Source organism: Oncorhynchus gorbuscha, linkage group LG23, assembly GCF_021184085.1.
Source record: "Oncorhynchus gorbuscha isolate QuinsamMale2020 ecotype Even-year linkage group LG23, OgorEven_v1.0, whole genome shotgun sequence".
Classification (NCBI taxonomy): domain Eukaryota; kingdom Metazoa; phylum Chordata; class Actinopteri; order Salmoniformes; family Salmonidae; genus Oncorhynchus; species Oncorhynchus gorbuscha.
The window spans coordinates 15,112,371-15,133,945 of NC_060195.1; the positions used below are offsets into that span (position 1 = coordinate 15,112,371).

The 21,575-nt window shown below is 49.0% G+C and overlaps 1 protein-coding gene across 2 annotated transcripts in view; it reads right to left on the reverse strand.

The window, feature by feature from the left end:
- Positions 1–21,575, reverse strand: part of LOC124011476 (transcription factor COE1-A-like) — a 128,043-nt gene that overhangs the window by 40,460 nt on the left and 66,008 nt on the right. For both annotated transcript variants that reach the window (XM_046324906.1, XM_046324905.1), the window contains exons 7-10: positions 13,417–13,498; positions 13,111–13,252; positions 2,809–2,939; positions 63–189 (exon numbers count right to left, since the gene is read on the reverse strand). In XM_046324906.1, the coding sequence (XP_046180862.1) occupies positions 63–189; positions 2,809–2,939; positions 13,111–13,252; positions 13,417–13,498 (482 nt within the window). The remainder of the gene's footprint in view (positions 1–62; positions 190–2,808; positions 2,940–13,110; positions 13,253–13,416; positions 13,499–21,575) is intronic.

Below are 21,575 nucleotides of genomic sequence, written 5' to 3' on the forward strand. Positions count from 1 at the left end.
TATTAAGGTGTATTTACCTGTGTATATGTAGCGTCAGGTGTGTTATATTAAGGTGTATTTACCTGTGTATATGAAGCGTCCAGGTGTGCCCTTGCAGAACTGTTTAGACTTGTATGACAGAGTGACCTCTACAACCCCAGGGATGTGTCTTGGGGGAGTCTGCACCCGGATGGCGTGGGCTGTGATGAGCTACGGAGGGGGACAGGGGACAAAGGAAGGTTGTAATATTACATATCTACTTCACTTGCTAGAGGTGTCACTACAGACCCTGGTTCGATTCTAGGCTGTATCACAACTGGCCGTGATTGGGAGTCCCATAGGGTGGTGCACAATAGGCCCAGCGTTGTCCGAGTTTGGCCGGTGTATTCATCTCATTGTAAATAAGAATTTGTTCTTAACTGACAGTTAAAAAAAGGTTAAATAAAATTAATAAAAAGTTAATAAAAACAAGTTCTATACAGTGACTTCGGAAAGTATTCAGACCCCCAGACTTTTTCCACATTTTGTTGGGTTACAGCCTTATTATAAAAATGTTTACATAGTTTTTTTCCCCTCATCAATGTACACCAATACCCCATAATGACAAAGCAAAATTTGATTTTGGGATTTTTTGTGAAGAAAAAACTAGAAAAAAACAACCGAAATATCACATTTACATAAGTATTCAGATCGTTTCCTCAGTACTTTGTTGAAGCACCTTTGGCAGCGATTTCAGCCTTGAGTCTTCTTGGGTATGACGCTACAAGCTTAGCACACCTGTATTTGGGGAGTTTCTCCCATTCTTCTCTGCAGATCCTCTCAAGCTCTGTCAGGTTGGATGGGGAGCGTCGATGTACAGCTACTTTCAATTCTCTCTCCAGAGATGTTTGATTGAGTTCAAGTCTGGGCTTGTCCCGAAGTCTTGCCTGTCAGCTTAGGGTCGTTGTCCTGTTGGAAAGTGAACCTTTCACCCCAGTCTGAGGTCCTGAGCGCTCTGGAGCATGTTTTCATCAAGGATCTCTCTGTACTTTGCTCCGTTCATCTTTCCCTCAACCCTGACTAGTCTCCCAGTCCCTGCTGTTGACAAACATCCCCACAGCACCATGCTTCACCTTAGGGATGATGCCATCCTCGGATGGGGCCACAGTGTCTCCTGACCCCTCCTGTCTCAGCCTCCAGTATTTATGCTGCAGTAGTTTATGTGTCGGGGGGCTAGGGTCAGTTTGTTTATCTGGAGTACTTCTCCTGTCCTATTCAGGTGTCCTGTGTGAATCTAAGTGTGCGTTCTCTAATTCTCTCCTTCTCTCTTTCTTTCTCTCTCTCGGAGGACCTGAGCCCTAGGACCATGCCCCAGGACTACCTGACATGATGACTCCTTGCTGTCCCCAGTCCACCTGGCCATGCTGCTGCTCCAGTTTCAACTGGCCTGGGCCCTAGGACCATGTCCCAGGACTACCTGACATGAGGACTCCTTGCTGTCCCCAGTCCACCTGGCCATGCTCCTGCTCCAGTTTCAACTGTTCTGCCTTACTATTATTCAACCATGCTGGTCATTTATGAACATTTGAACATCTTGGCCACGTTCTGTTATAATCTCCACCCGGCACAGCCAGAAGAGGACTGGCCACCCCACATATGCTCTCTCTAATTCTCTCTTTCTTTCTCTCTCTCGGAGGACCTGAGCCCTAGGACCGTGCCCCAGGACTACCTGACATGATGGCTCCTTGCTGTCCCCAGTCCACCTGACTGTGCTGCTGCTCCAGTTTCAACTGTTCTGCCTTATTATTATTTGACCATGCTGGTCATTTATGAACATTTGAACATCTTGGTCATGTTCTGTTATAATCTCTACCCGGCACAGCCAGAAGAGGACTGGCCACCCCACATAGCCCGGTTCCTCTCTAGGTTTCTTCCTAGGTTTTGGCCTTTCTAGGGAGTTTTTCCTAGCCACCGTGCTTTTACACCTGCATTGTTTGCTGTTTGGGGTTTTAGGCTTGGTTTCTGTACAGCACTTTGAGATATCAGCTGATGTACGAAGGGCTATATAAATAAATTTGATTTGATTTGATTTGATTTGATTTGCCAGGTTTCCCACAGACATGGCTCTTGGCATTCAGGCCAAAGAGTTCAATTTTGCTTTCATCAGACCAGACAATCTTGTTTCTCATGGTGTGAGAGTCCTTTCGGTGCGTTTTGGCAAACTCCAAGCGGGCTGTCATGTACCTTTTACTGAGGAGTGTCTTCCGTCTGGCCACTCTACCATAAAGACCTGATTGGTTGAGTGCTACAGAGATGGTTGTCCTTCCGGAAGGTTCTCTCATCTCCACAGGGGAACTCTGGAGCTCTGTCAGTGACCATCGGGTTCTTGGTCAGCTCCCTGACCAAGGATCTTCTTCCCTGATTGCTCAGTTTGGCCGGACGACCAGCTCCAGAAAGAGCCTCGGTGGTTCCAAACTTCTAACCCTCACCCTAACCCCCAAAACTCTATTTAACCCTTGCTACTAACCTTAACTCTTAGCGTAATTCTAACTTTAACCCTAAACCCCCCCAGAAATAACATTTGACCTTGTGGGGACCAACAAAATGTCCCCAGTTTGTGAAATGTTTGTTTGTTCACTATTTTTTGTCAAACACACACACACACACACACACACACACACACACACACACACACACACACACACACACACACACACACACACACACACACACACACACACACACACACACACACACACACACACACACACACACACACACACACACACACACACACACACACACACACACACACACACACACACACAAACAGATTAGTGTGCTACTGACCTCACTCCAGACCAGCATGGTACCAAATATGACCTGAAGTCCATCAAAGAAGTTTTCTCCAATGATAATGACTGTCGCCCCGCCTGTAGTCCAGCCCTCACTGGGGCTGATGGCCTTGATAGAAGGGGTGGCTGTTGAAGGAGGGAGGGAGATCAGAAATATAGCTTTAACTCCCACAGTACAGTTTCTCCCTTCTGATTGATTATATGAAGAGAAAAACTCAATTCTCCAATTCATAAGCAGGTCTGCTGTGAGGCGTAATACTGACCCCTGGATGTTATGACTACAGGCTTTACATTACTGGATCAGATTGGAGAAAAGAACAGCAGTGGAATTACAAATAAATAATAAATAAAGGCTTAATCTCCTCAATTTTACAGATCTCAGCTTGTCAGACATGATGTCATTCTCCAAAGCAGGGTAATCCACTTTACTACAGAATGACTTCTGCTCTTTCCCCATCTCTCTTCTGCCTCTCTCTCCTCTCTATCTTTACCTTCCTCTCTCTCTCTGTCATCCTTCCCTTTCCTCTCTCTTCACTCTCCTCTCTCTCCCCTCCCTCCGCTGCCTCTCTCCCTTTTCATCTCTCCTCCTCTTCATCCTGCAAGTATTTTCATCGACCCTGATGGCGTGTGTGTGTGAGTCAACCAGATGGTGAAACATGAATCCATGTGATATGATTAACATTTGGGGTCTTCCTCGCTGCCATCTGTTGTGTTCGTTGCTCTTCTAGTACTGCCTATCGCAAGCCCTGATGCCGCAATACATATCATTGTGCACTGATTGCCTACTAGGCCGTACTAGGTGTTCACAAAACACTTAGAGGTCCTCCTCTCCTCTCCTCTCCTCTCCCATGAATCATTCTTCTCTCAGTTCCCCTTCTTCTTCCATCTCTACTCTCACACCTATCTTCTCTCCCCCATGCTCCCTGACTCTCTTCCCAGTAATGTTGTGTTCTCCCCCACTTTCTTCCCAGTAATGTTGTGTTCTCCTCCACTCTCTTCCCAGTAATGTTGTGTTCTCCCCCACTCTCTTCCCAGTAATGTTGTGTTCTCCTCCACTCTCTTCCCAGTAATGTTGTGTTCTCCCCCACTCTCTTCCCTGTAATGTTGTGTTCTCCCCCTCCTCCACTTTCTTCCCAGTAATGTTGTGTTCTCCTCCACTCTCTTCCCAGTAATGTTGTGTTCTCCCCCACTCTCTTCCCAGTAATGTTGTGTTCTCCTCCACTCTCTTCCCAGTAATGTTGTGTTCTCCCCCACTCTCTTCCCTGTAATGTTGTGTTCTCCTCCACTCTCTTCCCAGTAATGTTGTGTTCTCCCCCACTCTCTTCCCTGTAATGTTGTGTTCTCCTCCACTCTCTTCCCTGTAATGTTGTGTTCTCCCCCACTCTCTTCCCAGTAATGTTGTGTTCTCCTCCACTCTCTTCCCTGTAATGTTGTGTTCTCCTCCACTCTCTTCCCTATAATGTTGTGTTCTCCTCCACTCTCTTCCCTGTAATGTTGTGTTCTCCTCCACTCTCTTCCCTATAATGTTGTGTTCTCCTCCACTCTCTTCCCAGTAATGTTGTGTTCTCCTCCACTCTCTTCCCTGTAATGTTGTGTTCTCCTCCACTCTCTTCCCAGTAATGTTGTGTTCTCCTCCACTCTCTTCCCTGTAATGTTGTGTTCTCCTCCACTCTCTTCCCTGTAAATGTTGTGTTCTCCTCCACTCTCTTCCCAGTAATGTTGTGTTCTCCTCCACTCTCTTCCCTGTAATGTTGTGTTCTCCTCCACTCTCTTCCCTGTAATGTTGTGTTCTCCTCCACTCTCTTCCCTGTAAATGTTGTGTTCTCCACCTGCTCTATTCCTTCTATTCCTTATTTCTTCCCTCTGCATATAGGCCCTGGTGTAAAATACTACACCATTTAGGGAATAGGGTGCCATTTGGGACACAGAACCTAGAAAATAGTCATCACTGACTTAAAACTTAACGCTGAATCTTAATGTAATCTAGTGTGCGCTATCACCTAAATCCAGTCGTAGTTTGATCACAATGGTCCCTGGGGTTGAGGTCGTTCCACACAGGAAAAATATGTTTCTGTTATTTACCGTCAGGGAAAAGATAATGAGACTCTAACTGGATTACTTTGAGTTGGAGGAATCTGAGCAGGCTCTAAATCATTACAAAGTATTAGGGGTTTCAGTGTGTGTGTGTGTGTGTGTGTGTGTGTGTGTGTGTGTGTGTGTGTGTGTGTGTGTGTGTGTGTGTGTGTGTGTGTGTGTGTGTGTGTGTGTGTGTGGGGGTGTGTGTGTGTGTGTGTGTGCGTGCGTGCGTGTGTGTGTGTGTGTGTTCGCGTGAGATCGAGCATGCTTGTGTGTGTTAACCTGGGAAAAGCTTTGGGAGGGGGGTAGAGGCTGGAGGATAAACCCAGCCAGGTCTCATAGGAAATAAGCTCAGCGTTGTCTTTAAGCTTCCTGGGCTCTCATGAACCATAGTCCTGCTACGACACATGGTCCTCATAAGACACTATGGCAGTTCTAACAAGAGCCGGCCACTGGGGGAATACAGGATTCACTGCGGCTCTCATCATCTTAGAGGGAAAAGGAAGGAGAGGAGAGGAAAAGGATTGATTGGAGAGGAAAAGGAAGGAGAGGAGATAAGGGGATAAGAGGAGAAAAGGAAGGAGAAAAGGAAGGAGAGGGGGGATAAGAGTGGAAAAGGAAGGAAGGAGAGGGGGATAAGAGTGGAAAAGGAAGGAAGATAAGTGGAAAAGGAAGGAGAGGAGAGGGGGATAAGAGTGGAAAAGGAAGGAGAGGAGAGGGGGATAAGAGTGGAAAAGGAAGGAGAGGAGAGGGGGATAAGAGTGGAAAAGGAAGGAGAGGAGAGGGGGGATAAGAGTGGAAAAGGAAGGAGAGGAGAGGGGGATAAGAGTGAAAGGGAAGGAGAGGAGAGGGGGATAAGAGTGGAAAAGGAAGGAGAGGAGAGGGGGATAAGAGTGGAAAAGGAAGGAGAGGAGAGGGGGGATAAGAGTGGAAAAGGAAGGAGAGGAGAGGGGGATAAGAGTGGAAAAGGAAGGAGAGGAGAGGGGGATAAGAGTGGAAAAGGAAGGAGAGGAGAGGGGGATAAGAGTGGAAAAGGAAGGAGAGGAGAGGGGGGGGATAAGAGTGGAAAAGGAAGGAGAGGAGAGGGGGATAAGAGTGGAAAAGGAAGGAGAGGAGAGGGGGGATAAGAGTGGAAAAGGAAGGAGAGGAGAGGGGGATAAGAGTGGAAAAGGAAGGAGAGGAGAGGGGGGATTGGAAGAAAAGGAAGGAGAGGAGAGGGGGGATAAGGAAAAGGAAGGAGAGGAGAGGGGGATAAGAGTGGAAAAGGAAGGAGATGAGAGGGGGATAAGAGTGGAAAAGGAAGGAAGGAGTAAGAGTGGAAAAGGAAGGAGAGGAGAGGGGGTGATTGGAGAATGAAAAGGAAGGAATGGAGAGGAGAGGGGGATAAGAGTGGAAAAGGAAAGGAAGGAGAGGAAGAGGGGGATAAGAGTGGAAAAGGAAGGAGAGGAGAGGGGGATAAGAGTGGAAAAGGAAGGAGAGGAGAGGGGGGATAAGAGTGGAAAAGGAAGGAGAGGAGAGGGGGATAAGAGTGGAAAAGGAAGGAAGGAGGAGGGGGGATAAGAGTGGAAAAGGAAGGAGAGGAGAGGGGATAAGAGTGGAAAAGGAAGGAGAGGAGAGGGGGATAAGAGTGGAAAAGGAAGGAGAGGAGAGGGGGATAAGAGTGGAAAAGGAAGGAGAGGAGAGGGGGATAAGAGTGGAAAAGGAAGGAGAGGAGAGGGGGATAAGAGTGGAAAAGGAAGGAGAGGAGAGGGGGATAAGAGTGGAAAAGGAAGGAGAGGAGAGGGGGATAAGAGTGGAAAAGGAAGGAAGGAGAGGGGGTGGATCCACTCTCTTCCCAGAGAGGAGAGGGGGATAAGAGTGGAAAAGGAAGGAAGGAGAGGGGGATAAGAGTGGAAAAGGAAGGAGGGAGAGGGGGATAAGAGTGGAAAAGGAAGGAGAGGAGAGGGGGGATAAGAGTGGAAAAGGAAGGAGAGGAGAGGGGGGATAAGAGAAAAGGAAGGAGAGGAGAGGGGGATAAGAGTGGAAAAGGAAGGAGAGGAGAGGGGGATAAGAGTGGAAAAGGAAGGAGAGGAGAGGGGGTGATTGGAGAGGAAAAGGAAGGAGAGGAGAGGGGGGATAAGAGTGGAAAAGGAAGGAGAGGAGAGGGGGATAAGAGTGGAAAAGGAAGGAGAGGAGAGGGGGATAAGAGTGGAAAAGGAAGGAGAGGAGAGGGGGATAAGAGTGGAAAAGGAAGGAGAGGAGAGGGGGATAAGAGTGGAAAAGGAAGGAGAGGAGAGGGGGATAAGAGTGGAAAAGGAAGGAGAGGAGAGGGGGATAAGAGAGTAAGAGTTGAAAAGGAAGGAGAGGAGAGGGGGGATAAGAGTGGAAAAGGAAGGAGAGGAGAGGGGGATAAGAGTGGAAAAGGAAGGAGAGGAGAGGGGGATAAGAGTGGAAAAGGAAGGAGAGGAGAGGGGGATAAGAGTGGAAAAGGAAGGAGAGGAGAGGGGGATAAGAGTGGAAAAGGAAGGAGAGGAGAGGGGGATAAGAGTGGAAAAGGAAGAGTGAGAAAAGGAAGGAGAGGAGAGGGGGGATAAGAGTGGAAAAGGAAGGAGAGGAGAGGGGGATAAGAGTGGAAAAGGAAGGAGAGGAGAGGGGGATAAGAGTGGAAAAGGAAGGAGAGGAGAGGGGGATAAGAGTGGAAAAGGAAGGAGAGGAGAGGGGGAGATAAGAGTGGAAAAGGAAGGAGAGGAGAGAAGAGAGGAAAAGTAGGAGGGAGAAGAGAGGAAAAGGAAGGAGAGGAGAGGGGGATAAGAGTGGAAAAGGAAGGAGAGGAGAGGGGGATAAGAGTGGAAAAGGAAGGAGAGGAGAGGGGGATAAGAGTGGAAAAGGAAGGAGAGGAGAGGGGGATAAGAGTGGAAAAGGAAGGAGAGGAGAGGGGGATAAGAGTGGAAAAGGGAAGGAGAGATAAGAGGAGGGGGATAAGAGTGGAAAAGGAAGGAGAGGAGAGGGGGATAAGAGTGGAAAAGGAAGGAGAGGAGAGGGGGATAAGAGTGGAAAAGGAAGGAGAGGAGAGGGGGATAAGAGTGGAAAAGGAAGGAGAGGAGAGGGGGATAAGAGTGGAAAAGGAAGGAGAGGAGGGGGGATAAGAGTGGGGGATAAGAGTGGAAAAGGAAGGAGAGGAGAGGGGTGATTGGAGAGGGAAAAGGAAGGAGAGGAGGAGGGGGGATAAGAGTGGAAAAGGAAGGAGAGGAGAGGGGGATAAGAGTGGAAAAGGAAGGAGAGGAGAGGGGGGATAAGAGTGGAAAAGGAAGGAGAGGAGAGGGGGATAAGAGTGGAAAAGGAAGGAGAGGAGAGGGGGATAAGTGTGGAAAAGGAAGGAGAGGAGAGGGGTTGAGAAGAGAGGAAAAGGAAGGAGAGGAGAGGGGGATAAGAGTGGAAAAGGAAGGAGAGGAGAGGGGGATAAGAGTGGAAAAGGAAGGAGAGGAGAGGGGGATAAGAGTGGAAAAGGAAGGAGAGGAGGGGGGTGAGAAGAGAGGAAAAGGAAGGAGAGGGGGAGAGAGAAATAAAGTGAGGGGAGAGGGTGGTATTGATAGAGTTGAGGAGGGGGTGAGAAGAGAGCAAAAGGAAGGAGAGGAGAGGGGAAGAAGAGAGGAAAAGAAGGAGAGGAGAGAAGAGGAGAGGAGAGGGGGAGAAGAGAGGAAAAGGAAGGAGAGGAGAGGAGAGGGGGAGAAGAGAGGAAAAGGAAGGAGAGGAGAGGGGGAGAAGAGAGGAAAAGGAAGGAGAGGAGAGGGGGAGAAGAGAGAAAAGGAAGGAGAGGAGAGGGGGAGAAGAGAGGAAAAGGAAGGAGAGGAGAGGGGGATAAGAGGGAAAAGGAAGGAGAGGAGAGGGGGAGAAGAGTGGAAAAGGAAGGAGAGGAGAGGGGGAGAAGAGAGGAAAGGAAGGAGAGGAGAGGGGGAGGAGAGAGGAAAAGGAAGGAGAGGAGAGGGGGGATAAGAGTGGAAAAGGAAGGAGAGGAGAGGGGGAGAAGAGAGGAAAAGGAAGGAGAGGAGAGGGGAGGAGAGGAGAAGGGGAGAACAGAGGAAAAGGAAGGGAGGAAGGAGAGGAGAGGAGAGGGGGAGAAGAGAGGAAAAGGAGAGGAGAGGAGAGGAGGGAGAGAGTAGAGGAGAGGAGAGGAGGGAGAGGGGGAGAACAGAGAAAAGGAAGGAGAGGGGAGGGGGAGAAGAGAGGAAAAGGAAGGAGAGGAGAGGGGAGGAGAGGAGAGGGGGGAGAACAGAGGAAAAGGAAGGAGAGGAGAGGGGGAGGCGAGAGGAAAAGGAAGGAGAGGAGAGGGGGAGAAGAGAGGAAAAGGAAGGAGAGGAGAGGAGAGGGGAGGAGAGGAGAGGGGGAGAACAGAGAAAAAAGGAGAGGGGAGGAGAGGGGGAGAAGAGAGGAAAAGGAAGGAGAGGAGAGGGGAGGAGAGAGAGAGGGGGAGAACAGAGGAAAAGGAAGGAATGGAGAGGGGGAGAAGAGAGGAAAAGGAAGCAGAGGAGAGGAGAGGGGGAGGAGAGGAGAGGGGGATAAGAGTGGAAAAGGAAGGAGAGGAGAGGGGGATAAGAGTGGAAAAGGAAGGAGAGGAGAGGGGGATAAGAGTAGAAAAGGAAGGAGAGGAGAGGGGGATAAGAGTGGAAAAGGAAGGAGAGGAGAGGGGGATAAGAGTGGAAAAGGAAGGAGAGGAGGGGGGGAGAAGAGAGGAAAAGGAAGGAGAGGGGGAGAGAGAAATAAAGTGAGGGGAGAGGGTGGTATTGATAGAGTTGAGGAGGGGGTGAGAAAGAGAGCAAAAGGAAGGAGAGGAGAGGGGAAGAAGAGAGGAAAAAGAAGGAGAGGAGAGAAGAGGAGAGGAGAGGGGGAGAAGAGAGGAAAAGGAAGGAGAGGAGAGGAGAGGGGGAGAAGAGAGGAAAAGGAAGGAGAGGAGAGGGGGAGAAGAGAGGAAAAGGAAGGAGAGGAGAGGGGGAGAAGAGAGGAAAAGGAAGGAGAGGAGAGGGGGAGAAGAGAGGAAAAGGAAGGAGAGGAGAGGGGGATAAGAGTGGAAAAGGAAGGAGAGGAGAGGGGGAGAAGAGGGAAAAGGAAGGAGAGGAGAGGGGGAGAAGAGAGGAAAAGGAAGGAGAGGAGAGGGGGAGGAGAGAGAGAAAAGGAAGGAGAGGAGAGGGGGATAAGAGTGGAAAAGGAAGGAGAGGAGAGGGGGAGAAGAGAGGAAAAGGAAGGAGAGGAGAGGGGAGGAGAGGAGAGGGGGAGAACAGAGGAAAAGGAAGGAGAGGAGAGGAGAGGAGAGGAGAGGAGAGGAGAGGAGAGGAGAGGAGAGGAGAGGAGAGGAGAGGAGAGGAGAGGAGAGGAGAGGAGAGGAGAGGAGAGGAGAGGGGGAGAACAGAGAAAAAGGAAGGAGAGGGGAGGGGGAGAAGAGAGGAAAAGGAAGGAGAGGAGAGGGAGGAGAGGAGAGGGGGAGAACAGAGGAAAAGGAAGGAGAGGAGAGGGGGAGGCGAGAGGAAAAGGAAGGAGAGGAGAGGGGGAGAAGAGAGGAAAAGGAAGGACAGGAGAGGAGAGGGGAGGAGAGGAGAGGGGGAGAACAGAGAAAAAGGAAGGAGAGGGGAGGAGAGGGGGAGAAGAGAGGAAAAGGAAGGAGAGGAGAGGGGAGGAGAGGAGAGGGGGAGAACAGAGGAAAAGGAAGGAATGGAGAGGGTGAGAAGAGAGGAAAAGGAAGCAGAGGAGAGGAGAGGGGAGGAGAGGAGAGGGGGATAAGAGTGGAAAAGGAAGGAGAGGAGAGGGGGATAAGAGTGGAAAAGGAAGGAGAGGAGAGGGGGATAAGAGTAGAAAAGGAAGGAGAGGAGAGGGGGATAAGAGTGGAAAAGGAAGGAGAGGAGAGGGGGATAAGAGTGGAAAAGGAAGGAGAGGAGAGGGGGATAAGAGTGGAAAAGGAAGGAGAGGAGAGGGGGGATAAGAGTGGAAAAGGAAGGAGAGGAGAGGGGGTGAGAAGAGAGGAAAAGGAAGGAGAGGAGAGGAAAAGGAAGGAGAGGAGAGGGGGTGAGAAGAGAGGAAAAGGAAGGAGAGGAGAGGAAAAGGAAGGAGAGGAGAGGAGAGGAGAGGAGAGGAAAAGGAAGGAGAGGAGAGGAAAAGGAAGGAGAGGAGGGGGGGGTGAGAAGAGAGGAAAAGGAAGGAGAGGGGGAGAGAGAAATAAAGTGAGGGGAGAGGGTGGTATTGATAGAGTTGTGGAGGGGGTGAGAAGAGAGCAAAAGGAAGGAGAGGAGAGGGGGAGAAGAGAGGAAAAAGAAGGAGAGGAGAGAAGAGGAGAGGAGAGGGGGAGAAGAGAGGAAAAGGAAGGAGAGGAGAGGAGAGGGGGAGAAGAGAGGAAAAGGAAGGAGAGAGGGGAGGAGAAGAGAGGAAAAGGAAGGAGAGGAGGGGAGGAGAAGAGAGGAAAAGGAAGGAGAGGAGAGGAGAGGGGGAGAAGAGAGGAAAAGGAAGGAGAGGAGAGGGGGAGGAGAGAGGAAAAGGAAGGAGAGGAGGGGAGGAGAAGAGAGGAAAAGGAAGGAGAGGAGAGGGGGAGAAGAGAGGAAAAGGAAGGAGAGGAGGGGAGGAGAAGAGAGGAAAAGGAAGGAGAGGAGAGGGGGATAAGAGTGGAAAAGGAAGGAGAGGAGAGGGGGATAAGAGAGGAAAAGGAAGGAGAGGAGAGGGGAGGGAGAACAGAGAGGAGGGGGAGAACAGAGGAAAAGGAAGGAGAGGAGAGGAGAGGAGAGGAGAGGAGGAGAGGAGAGAGGAGAGAGGAGAGAGAGAGAGGAGAGGGGGAGAACAGAGAAAAAGGAAGGAGAGGGGAGGGGGAGAAGAGAGGAAAAGGAAGGAGAGGAGAGGGGGAGGAGAGGAGAGGGGGAGAAGAGAGGAAAAGGAAGGAGAGGAGGGGAGGAGAAGAGAGGAAAAGGAAGGAGAGGAGAGGAGAGGGGGAGAAGAGAGGAAAAGGAAGGAGAGGAGAGGGGGAGGAGAGAGGAAAAGGAAGGAGAGGAGGGGAGGAGAAGAGAGGAAAAGGAAGGAGAGGAGAGGGGGAGAAGAGAGGAAAAGGAAGGAGAGGAGGGGAGGAGAAGAGAGGAAAAGGAAGGAGAGGAGAGGAGAGGGGGAGAAGAGAGGAAAAGGAAGGAGAGGAGAGGGGGAGGAGAGAGGAAAAGGAAGGAGAGGAGGGGAGGAGAAGAGAGGAAAAGGAAGGAGAGGAGAGGGGGAGAAGAGAGGAAAAGGAAGGAGAGGAGGGGAGGAGAAGAGAGGAAAAGGAAGGAGAGGAGAGGGGGATAAGAGTGGAAAAGGAAGGAGAGGAGGGGAGGAGAAGAGAGGAAAAGGAAGGAGAGGAGAGGAGAGGGGGAGAAGAGAGGAAAAGGAAGGAGAGGAGAGGGGGAGGAGAGAGGAAAAGGAAGGAGAGGAGGGGAGGAGAAGAGAGGAAAAGGAAGGAGAGGAGAGGGGGAGAAGAGAGGAAAAGGAAGGAGAGGAGGGGAGGAGAAGAGAGGAAAAGGAAGGAGAGGAGAGGGGGATAAGAGTGGAAAAGGAAGGAGAGGAGAGGGGGGGATAAGAGAGGAAAAGGAAGGAGAGGAGAGGGGAGGAGAGGAGAGGGGGAGAACAGAGGAAAAGGAAGGAGAGGAGAGGAGAGGAGAGGAGAGGAGAGGAGAGGAGAGGAGAGGAGAGGGGGGAGAACAGAGAAAAAGGAAGGAGAGGGGAGGGGGAGAAGAGAGGAAAAGGAAGGAGAGGAGAGGGGAGGAGAGGAGAGGGGGAGAACAGAGGAAAAGGAAGGAGAGGAGAGGGGGAGGAGAGAGGAAAAGGAAGGAGAGGAGAGGGGGAGAAGAGAGGAAAAGGAAGGAGAGGAGAGGAGAGAGGGAGAGGAGGAGGGAGAGGAGAGGAGAGGAGAGGAGAGGAGAGGAGGGAGAAGAACAGAGAAAAGGAAGGAGAGGGGAGGAGAGGGGGGAGAAGAGAGGAAAAGGAAGGAGAGGAGAGGGGAGGAGAGGAGAGGGGGAGAACAGAGGAAAAGGAAGGAATGGAGAGGGTGAGAAGAGAGGAAAAGGAAGCAGAGGAGAGGAGAGGGGAGGAGAGGAGAGGGGGGAGAAGAGAGGAAAAGGAGGGAGAGGAGAGGAGGAGAAGAGAGGGAAAGGAAGGAGAGGGGTAGAAGAGAGAGAAATAAAGTGAGGGAAGAGGGAGGTAGTGATAGAGTTGAGGAGGGAGAAAAAGATAGAGAGAGGTTTACCATGCTCCAGGTACGAGGGTGTTCCTTCTGAAGGGTCTTGTCTCCTGGCCCGGCGACCGTGTTTAGAGTTGTTGTGGACAAACATGTTGTCAGACACAGAGAGGACATGTCCGTCCACACTCACCGTGGTAGACACCACCACCTGGGACAGACAGGGACAGGAGGCCCAAGAGACATAGAGGAAAGGGGGACAGGGGTACAGACAAGGACACGTGAGACAGAACCTGAAAGCTACCATCAAATAGCATTACTGTTGTGTCTAATGAAATGATGTCAAATTAGGCTTTATGGTTCTCTCTCTCCCACCTGAAAGCGTCTCATGTCTCGTGGGTTCCCTGCATTTTTCAGACAGTTCTGGTTGCATTTCAGGAAGAACTTGAGGAAGAACCTGAAGCGAGAGGAGACCAGAAAACAGTCTCATGCATCATCGCTTTTGTTTCCTGACCTGGGACAGATACTGTAGGGACAGCTGCAACTGGGACAGATGCTGTAGGGACAGCTGCAACTGGGACAGATACTGTAGGGGGGCAGAAAAAGCAGCTAAAGGACCAACTGAAGGCATCACTATAGAAGTGTGAGATAAACCCTGTCTCCCTCCACACCGTTGCTGCGGAACATTCCAGCTGGCACGGCCTCTGTCATCAAGGAGTGCAGTTGGCCGGGGAAAAAGGACTGAACGTAGCCTGGCAAAGCGACAGAGAAGACATATGACCATGCCTGCTTTGGCCTCAATGGAACAGGCCTTTGTTTGTGTGCTCTGTCTGTAGCAGACAGTGACCATCCCACATTGGACTATATGGACTACCTTAAGCAATAAGTGTGTGTCTGTGTGTATGTGTTTTTCTGTGTGTGGTGTGAGTGTTTATGTGCGTGTCTGTGTATGTATGTGTGTCTGTGAGTGGTGTGTGTGTGTGTGTGTGTGTGTGTGTGTGTGTGTGTGTGTGTGTGTGTGTGTGTGTGTGTGTGTGTGTGTGTGTGTGTGTGTGTGTGTGTGTGTGTGTGTGTGTGTGTGTGTGTGTGTGTGTGTGTGTGTGTGTGTGTGTGTGTGTGTGTGTGTGTGTGTTCCACCGTCAGGCTCCAAGAGGCCATGCAGCCATTTTACAGAAAATCACTTCCACAGTCATTTGTGTTGCTCTGGGTAATTACGAGAGAGAGAGAGAGAGAGAGAGAGGGAGAGAGAGAGAGAGAGAGAGAGAGAGAGAGAGAGAGAGAGAGAGAGAGAGAGAGAGAGAGAGAGAGAGAGAGAGAGAGAGAGAGAGAGAGAGAGAGAGAGAGAGAGAGAGAGAGAGAGAGAGAGAGATGTTTATATTTCATTAAACTAAATAAAGGAACATTGGTATACTGTAGGCCTAGTAATGTTCTGTGTGGTTAATATATGCAGCTCTGTTGTCCAATGGCAGCAGACTAGCAGCTTTAAACTGCCTGGAACCAGTGATTATGGGCCCTGGTCAACAGTAGTGCACTACCCTATGGGCCCTGGTCAATAGTAGTGCACTACCCTATGGGCCCTGGTCAATAGTAGTGCACTACCCTATGGGCCCTGGTCAATAGTAGTGCACTACCCTATGGGCCCTGGTCAATAGTAGTGCACTACCCTATGGGTCCTGGTCAATAGTAGTGCACTACCCTATGGGCCCTGGTCAACAGTAGTGCACTACCCTATGGGCCCTGGTCAACAGTAGTACACTACCCTATGGGCCCTGGTCAACAGTAGTGCACTACCCTATGGGCCCTGGTCAACAGTAGTGCACTGGAAATTGTAGTCTGCTTGCTGTCCTTTCCAGTGTGTGTGTGTGTATTTGTGTTTGTGATCATCCATGAAGAGGGCTATGTTTGGTACACATTTCCCTTGTGAGACCAGTCAAACACCATCCGGACAGCAGCCAGACAGCACCCTGACAGCAGCCCGACAGCACCCGGACAGCACCCTGACAGCACCCTGACAGCACCCAGACAGCACCCTGACAGCACCCTGACAGCACCCTGACAGCACCCTGACAGCACGCGGACAGCACCTTGACAGCACCCTGACAGCACCCGGACAGCACCCTGACAGCACCCTGACAGCACCCTGACAGCACCCTGACAGCACCCTGACAGCAGCCTGACAGCATCCTGACAGCACCCTGACAGCACCCTGACAGCACCCTGACAGCACCCTGACAGCACCCTGACAGCAGCCGGACCTCTAAGCTTCTGCTTTCACCTGTCTGATCTGATACACCATCCATCACCACTCTCTCTGTACTAATATGTGTTGATCTGCATTTATCATTCTGTGGCCCTGACCCTGTTTATCAATACATGTTGTTCCAATGGTACCTTATTCCCTTTATAGTGCAATACTGTTGACCAGGGCCCATAGGGTAGTGCACTACTGTTGACCAGGGCCCATAGGGTAGTGCACTACTATTGACCAGGGCCCATAGGGTAGTGTACTACTGTTGACCAGGGCCCATAGGGTAGTGCACTACTGTTGACCAGGGCCCATAGGGTAGTGCACTACTGTTGACCAGGGCCCATAGGGTAGTGTACTACTGTTGACCAGGGCCCATAGGGTAGTGCACTACTGTTGACCAGGGCCCATAGGGTAGTGCACTACTATTGACCAGGACCCATAGGGTAGTGCACTACTGTTGACCAGGGCCCATAGGGTAGTGCACTACTGTTGACCAGGGCCCATAGGGTAGTGCACTGACCAGGGCCCATAGGGTAGTGCACTACTATTGACCAGGGCCCATAGGGTAGTGTACTACTGTTGACCAGGGCCCATAGGGTAGTGCACTACTGTTGACCAGGGCCCATAGGGTAGTGCACTACTGTTGACCAGGGCCCATAGGGTAGTGTACTACTGTTGACCAGGGCCCATAGGGTAGTGCACTACTGTTGACCAGGGCCCATAGGGTAGTGCACTACTATTGACCAGGACCCATAGGGTAGTGCACTACTATTGACCAGGGCCCATAGGGTAGTGCACTACTATTGACCAGGGCCCATAGGGTAGTGCACTACTATTGACCAGGGCCCATAGGGTAGTGCACTACTATTGACCAGGGCCCATAGGGTAGTGCACTACTGTTGACCAGGGCCCATAATCACTGGTTCCAGGCAGTTTAAAGCTGCTAGTCTGCTGCCATTGGACAACAGAGCTGCATATATTAACCACACAGAACATTACTAGGCCTACAGTATACCAATGTTCCTTTATTTAGTTTAATGAAATATAAACATCTCTCTCTCTCTCTCTCTCTCTCTCTCTCTCTCTCTCTCTCTCTCTCTCTCTCTCTCTCTCTCTCTCTCTCTCTCTCTCTCTCCTCTCTCTCTCTCTCTCGCTCTCTCTCTCCCTCTCTCTCTCTCTCTCTCTCGTAATTACCCAGAGCAACACAAATGACTGTGGAAGTGATTTTCTGTAAAATGGCTGCATGGCCTCTTGGAGCCTGACGGTGGAACACACACACACACACACACACACACACACACACACACACACACACACACACACACACACACACACACACACACACACACACACACACACACACACACACACACACACACACACACACACACACACACACACACACACACACACACACACACACACACACACCCGAGCCCGGCAGCTGAAAACAGGTGTGAATAATTACAAACACAGACGGCATATCTGGGATAATTGAATGATCACACGCTTTCATCAAATTATGAGGGGGATTATTTGTCACTTTAGTACAATGAAACACACAATCATCCTCCCACTCAGTTAAAAAAATATACCAATCAAAGCAGCAAAGCAATAATAACGCAATTTATAAGTAATCCCTGTAGCGACCAAAATATTATTCCAACTAGAAAACTTCACCCCACCTTAGAGTGAATTTCCAAAAGTACGGAAGCATCAAAGGGTCAATCATCTGATCCACTGATCATGTAGGAACGGCGAGATTGAGTGTCTGATAGGGGTGGCAGGGTAGCCTAGTGGTTAGTGCGTTGGACTAGTAACCGGAAGAGCTGCAAATTCAAACCTCCGAGCTGACAAGGTACAAATCTGTCATTCTGCCCCTGAACAGGCAGTTAGCCCACTGTTCCTAGGCCGTCATTGAAAATAAGAATTTGTTCTTCACTTGCCTAGTAAAATATAAAAATGCCCTTGCTCCAACTCTTCTTTGTCTTCATCATACTCCCTAACCTTTACCCCTTCAACCCTTCTTTTCTCTCTCCTCAATGATCCTACTATCTCTGTCCTCTATTCTCCTACTGTTTCTCTCCTCTATTCTCCTACTGGCTCTCTCCTCTATTCTCCTACTGTCTCTCTCCTCTATTCTCCTACTATCTCTCTCCTCTATTCTCCTACTGTCTCTCTCCTCTATTCTCCTACTGTCTCTCTCCTCTATTCTCCTACTATCTGTGTCCTCTATTCTCCTACTGGCTCTCTCCTCTATGCTCCTACTGTCTCTCTCCTCTATTCTCCTACTATCTCTCTCCTCTATTCTCCTACTGTCTCTCTCCTCTATTCTCCTACTGTCTCTCTCCTCTATTCTCCTACTATCTCTGTCCTCTATTCTCCTACTGTCTCTCTCCTCTATTCTCCTACTGTCTCTCTCCTCTATTCTCCTACTGTCTCTCTCCTCTATTCTCCTACTATCTCTCTACTCTATTCTCCTACTGTCTCTCTCCTCTATTCTCCTACTATCTCTCTCCTCTATTCTCCTACTGTCTCTCTCCTCTATTCTCCTACTGTCTCTCTCCTCTATTCTCCTACTATCTCTCTCCTCTATTCTCCTACTGTCTCTCTCCTCTATTCTCCTACTATCTCTCTCCTCTATTCTCCTACTGTCTCTCTCCTCTATTCTCCTACTGTCTCTCTCCTCTATTCTCCTACTATCTCTGTCCTCTATTCTCCTACTGTCTCTCTCCTCTATTCTCCTACTGTTTCTCTCCTATATTCTCCTACTGTCTCTCTCCTCTATTCTCCTACTATCTCTGTCCTCTATTCTCCTACTATCTCTGTCCTCTATTCTCCTACTGTCTCTCTCCTCTATTCTCCTACTGTCTCTCTCCTCTATTCTCCTACTGTTTCTCTCCTCTATTCTCCTACTGTCTCTCTCCTCTATTCTCCTACTATCTCTGTCCTCTATTCTCCTACTGGCTCTCTCCTCTATTCTCCTACTGTCTCTCTCCTCTATTCTCCTACTATCTCTCTCCTCTATTCTCCTACTGTCTCTCTCATCTATTCTCCTACTGTCTCTCTCCTCTATTCTCCTACTGTCTCTCTCCTCTATTCTCTTACTGTCTCTCTCCTCTATTCTCCTACTGTCTCTCTCCTCTATTCTCCTACTATCTCTCTCCTCTATTCTCCTACTGTCTCTCTCCTCTATTCTCCTACTGTCTCTCTCCTCTATTCTCCTACTATCTGTGTCCTCTATTCTCCTACTGGCTCTCTCCTCTATTCTCCTACTGTCTCTCTCCTCTATTCTCCTACTCTCTCTCCTCTATTCTCCTACTGTCTCTCTCCTCTATTCTCCTACTATCTCTCTCCTCTATTCTCCTACTATCTCTGTCCTCTATTCTCCTACTATCTGTGTCCTCTATTCTCCTACTGGCTCTCTCCTCTATTCTCCTACTGTCTCTCTCCTCTATTCTCCTACTCTCTCTCTCCTCTATTCTCCTACTGTCTCTCTCCTCTATTCTCCTACTGTCTCTCTCCTCTATTCTCCTACTATCTGTGTCCTCTAGTCTCCTACTGGCTCTCTCCTCTATTCTCCTACTGTCTCTCTCCTCTATTCTCCTACTCTCTCTCTCCTCTATTCTCCTACTGTCTCTCTCCTCTATTCTCCTACTGTCTCTCTCCTCTATTCTCCTACCAGCTCTGTCCTCTATTCTCCTTCTGTCTCTCTCCTCTATTCTCCTACTGTCTCTCTCCTCTATTCTCCTACTGTCTCTCTCCTCTATTCTCCTACTATCTCTGTCCTCTATTCTCCTACTGTCTCTCTCCTCTATTCTCCTACTGTCTCTCTCCTCTATTCTCCTACTGTCTCTCTCCTCTATTCTCCTACTGTCTCTCTCCTCTATTCTCCTACTGTCTCTCTCCTCTATTCTCCTACTGTCTCTCTCCTCTATTCTCCTTCTGTCTCTCTCCTCTATTCTCCTTCTGTCTCTCTCCTCTATTCTCCTACTGTCTCTCTCCTCTATTCTCCTACTGTCTCTCTCCTCTATTCTCCTACTGTCTCTCCTCACATTTCTTCTACTGCCTCTCTCCAGCATACTTTTTATTTCTCTCTCTTGTGTTCTGTGTTTCTGTTGACAGTTGGTAAATGGCTGTAAGTGAGACTATAGCTCAGCCCTCCATCTGCCATCCTCCTCATCACTCATACTATTTATATTTACATCTGTCTCTCTCATTTCTCTTTCTCCCTCTATCTCTTCTCCTGTCCCTTCTCTGTCCTCCTCCTTTCCTTCTCTTTGAGCTATGTGCCATGTCATACAGATCATCCTCACAACAGTAGCCTAGCATCGGTCTCCTAAACTAATTCATCAGATCTGAATCCCAAATGGCACCCAACTCCCTACAAAGTGCAATAGTTTTGATCAGAGACCTATGGGCCCTGGTCAAATGTAGTGTACTAAGTAGGGAATAGCGTGCCCAGGTGATACTCACTCTGCTCTGAAGGTGAACCATTTGTCTCTGGGGTTAATAAAGAGATACATAACCACTTCCCCCTGTCTGATACTGTACTGATGGAGCTGAGGGCTTGGAGTGTAGAGTGGATCCTCTCTTTCTCTCTCCTCTCGTCACTACCTATCTACCTCCCTCCCTCTATCTCCACTCAATACAATTCAATTCAAGGGGCTTTATTGGCATGGGAAACATGTGTTAACATTGCCAAAGCAAGAGAAGTAGATAATATACAAAAATGAAAAAACAATTAAAAATGAACAGTAAACATTACACATACAGAAGTTGCAAAAAAATAAAGACATTACAAATGTCATATTATGTATATATACAATGTTGTAACGATGTGCAAATGGTTAAAGTACAAAAGGGAAAATAAATAAGCATAAATATGGATTGTATTTACAATGGTGTTTGTTCATCACTGGTTGACCTTTTCTTGTGGTCACAATTCTTGCTGTTGTGATGGCACACTGTGGTATTTCACCCAGTACATATGGGAGTTTATCATTGTTTTCGAATTCTTTGTGTGTCTGTGTAATCTGAGTGAAATATGTGTCTCTAATATGGTCGTACATTTGGCAGGAGGTTAGGAAGTGCAGCTCAGTTTCCACCTCATTTTGTGGGCAGTGTTCACATAGCTTTCTTCTCTTGAGAGCCAGGTCTGCCTACGGCAGCCTTTCTCAATAGCAAGGCCATGCTCACTGAGTCTGTACATAGTCAAAGCTTTCCTTATGTTTGGGTCAGTCAACGTGGTCAAGTATTCTGCCACTGTGTACTCTCTGTTTAGGGCCAAATAGCATTCTAGTTTACTCTGTTTTTTTTGTTAATTCTTTCCAATGTGTCAAGTAAGTATCTTTTTGTTTTCTCATGATTTAGTTGGGTTTATTTGTGTTGCTGTCCTGGTGCTCTGTGGGGTCTGTTTGTGTTTGTGAAGAGAGCCCCAGGACCAGCTAGCTTAGGGGACTCTTCTCCAGGTTAATCTCCCTGTAGGTGATGGCTTTGTCATGGAAGGTTTGGAAATCGCTTCCTTTTAGGTGGTTGTAGAATTTAATGTCTCTTTTCTGGATTTTGATAATCAGTGGGTATCGGCCTAATTCTGCTCTACAGGCATTATTTGGTGTTTTACGTTGTACACTGGGGATATTTTTGCAGAATTCTGCATGCAGTCTCAATTTGTTTTGTAAATTTTTGGTTGGTGAGCGGACCCCAGACCTCACAACCATAAAGGGCAATGGGTTCTATAACTGATTCAAGTATTTTTAGCCAGATCCTAATTGGGATGTCAAATTTTATGTTCCTTTTGATGGCATAGAATGCCCTTCTTGTCTTGTCTCTCAGATCGTTCACAGCTTTGTGGAAGTTACCTGTGGCGCTGATGTTTAGGCAGAGGTATGTATTGTTTTTTGTGTGCTCTAGGGCAACGGTGTCTAGATGGAATTTGTATTTGTGGTGCTGGCGACTGGACCTTTTTGGAACACCATTATCCTTATCTTACTGAGATTTACTGTCAGGGCCCAGGTCTGACAGTCTGTACAGAAGATCTAGGTGCTGCTGTAGGCCCTCCTTGGTTGGTGACAGAAGCACCAGGTCATCAGCAAACAGTAGACATTTGACTTCAGATTCTACTAGGTTGAGGCCGGGGGCTGCAGACTGTTCTAGTGCTCTCACCAATTTGTTGATATATGTTGAAGAGGGTGGGGCTTAAGCTGCATCCCTGTCTCACCCCCTGCCACTGTGGGAAGAAATGTGTGTGTTTTTTGCATATTTTATACTCTCTCTTTCTCTCTCC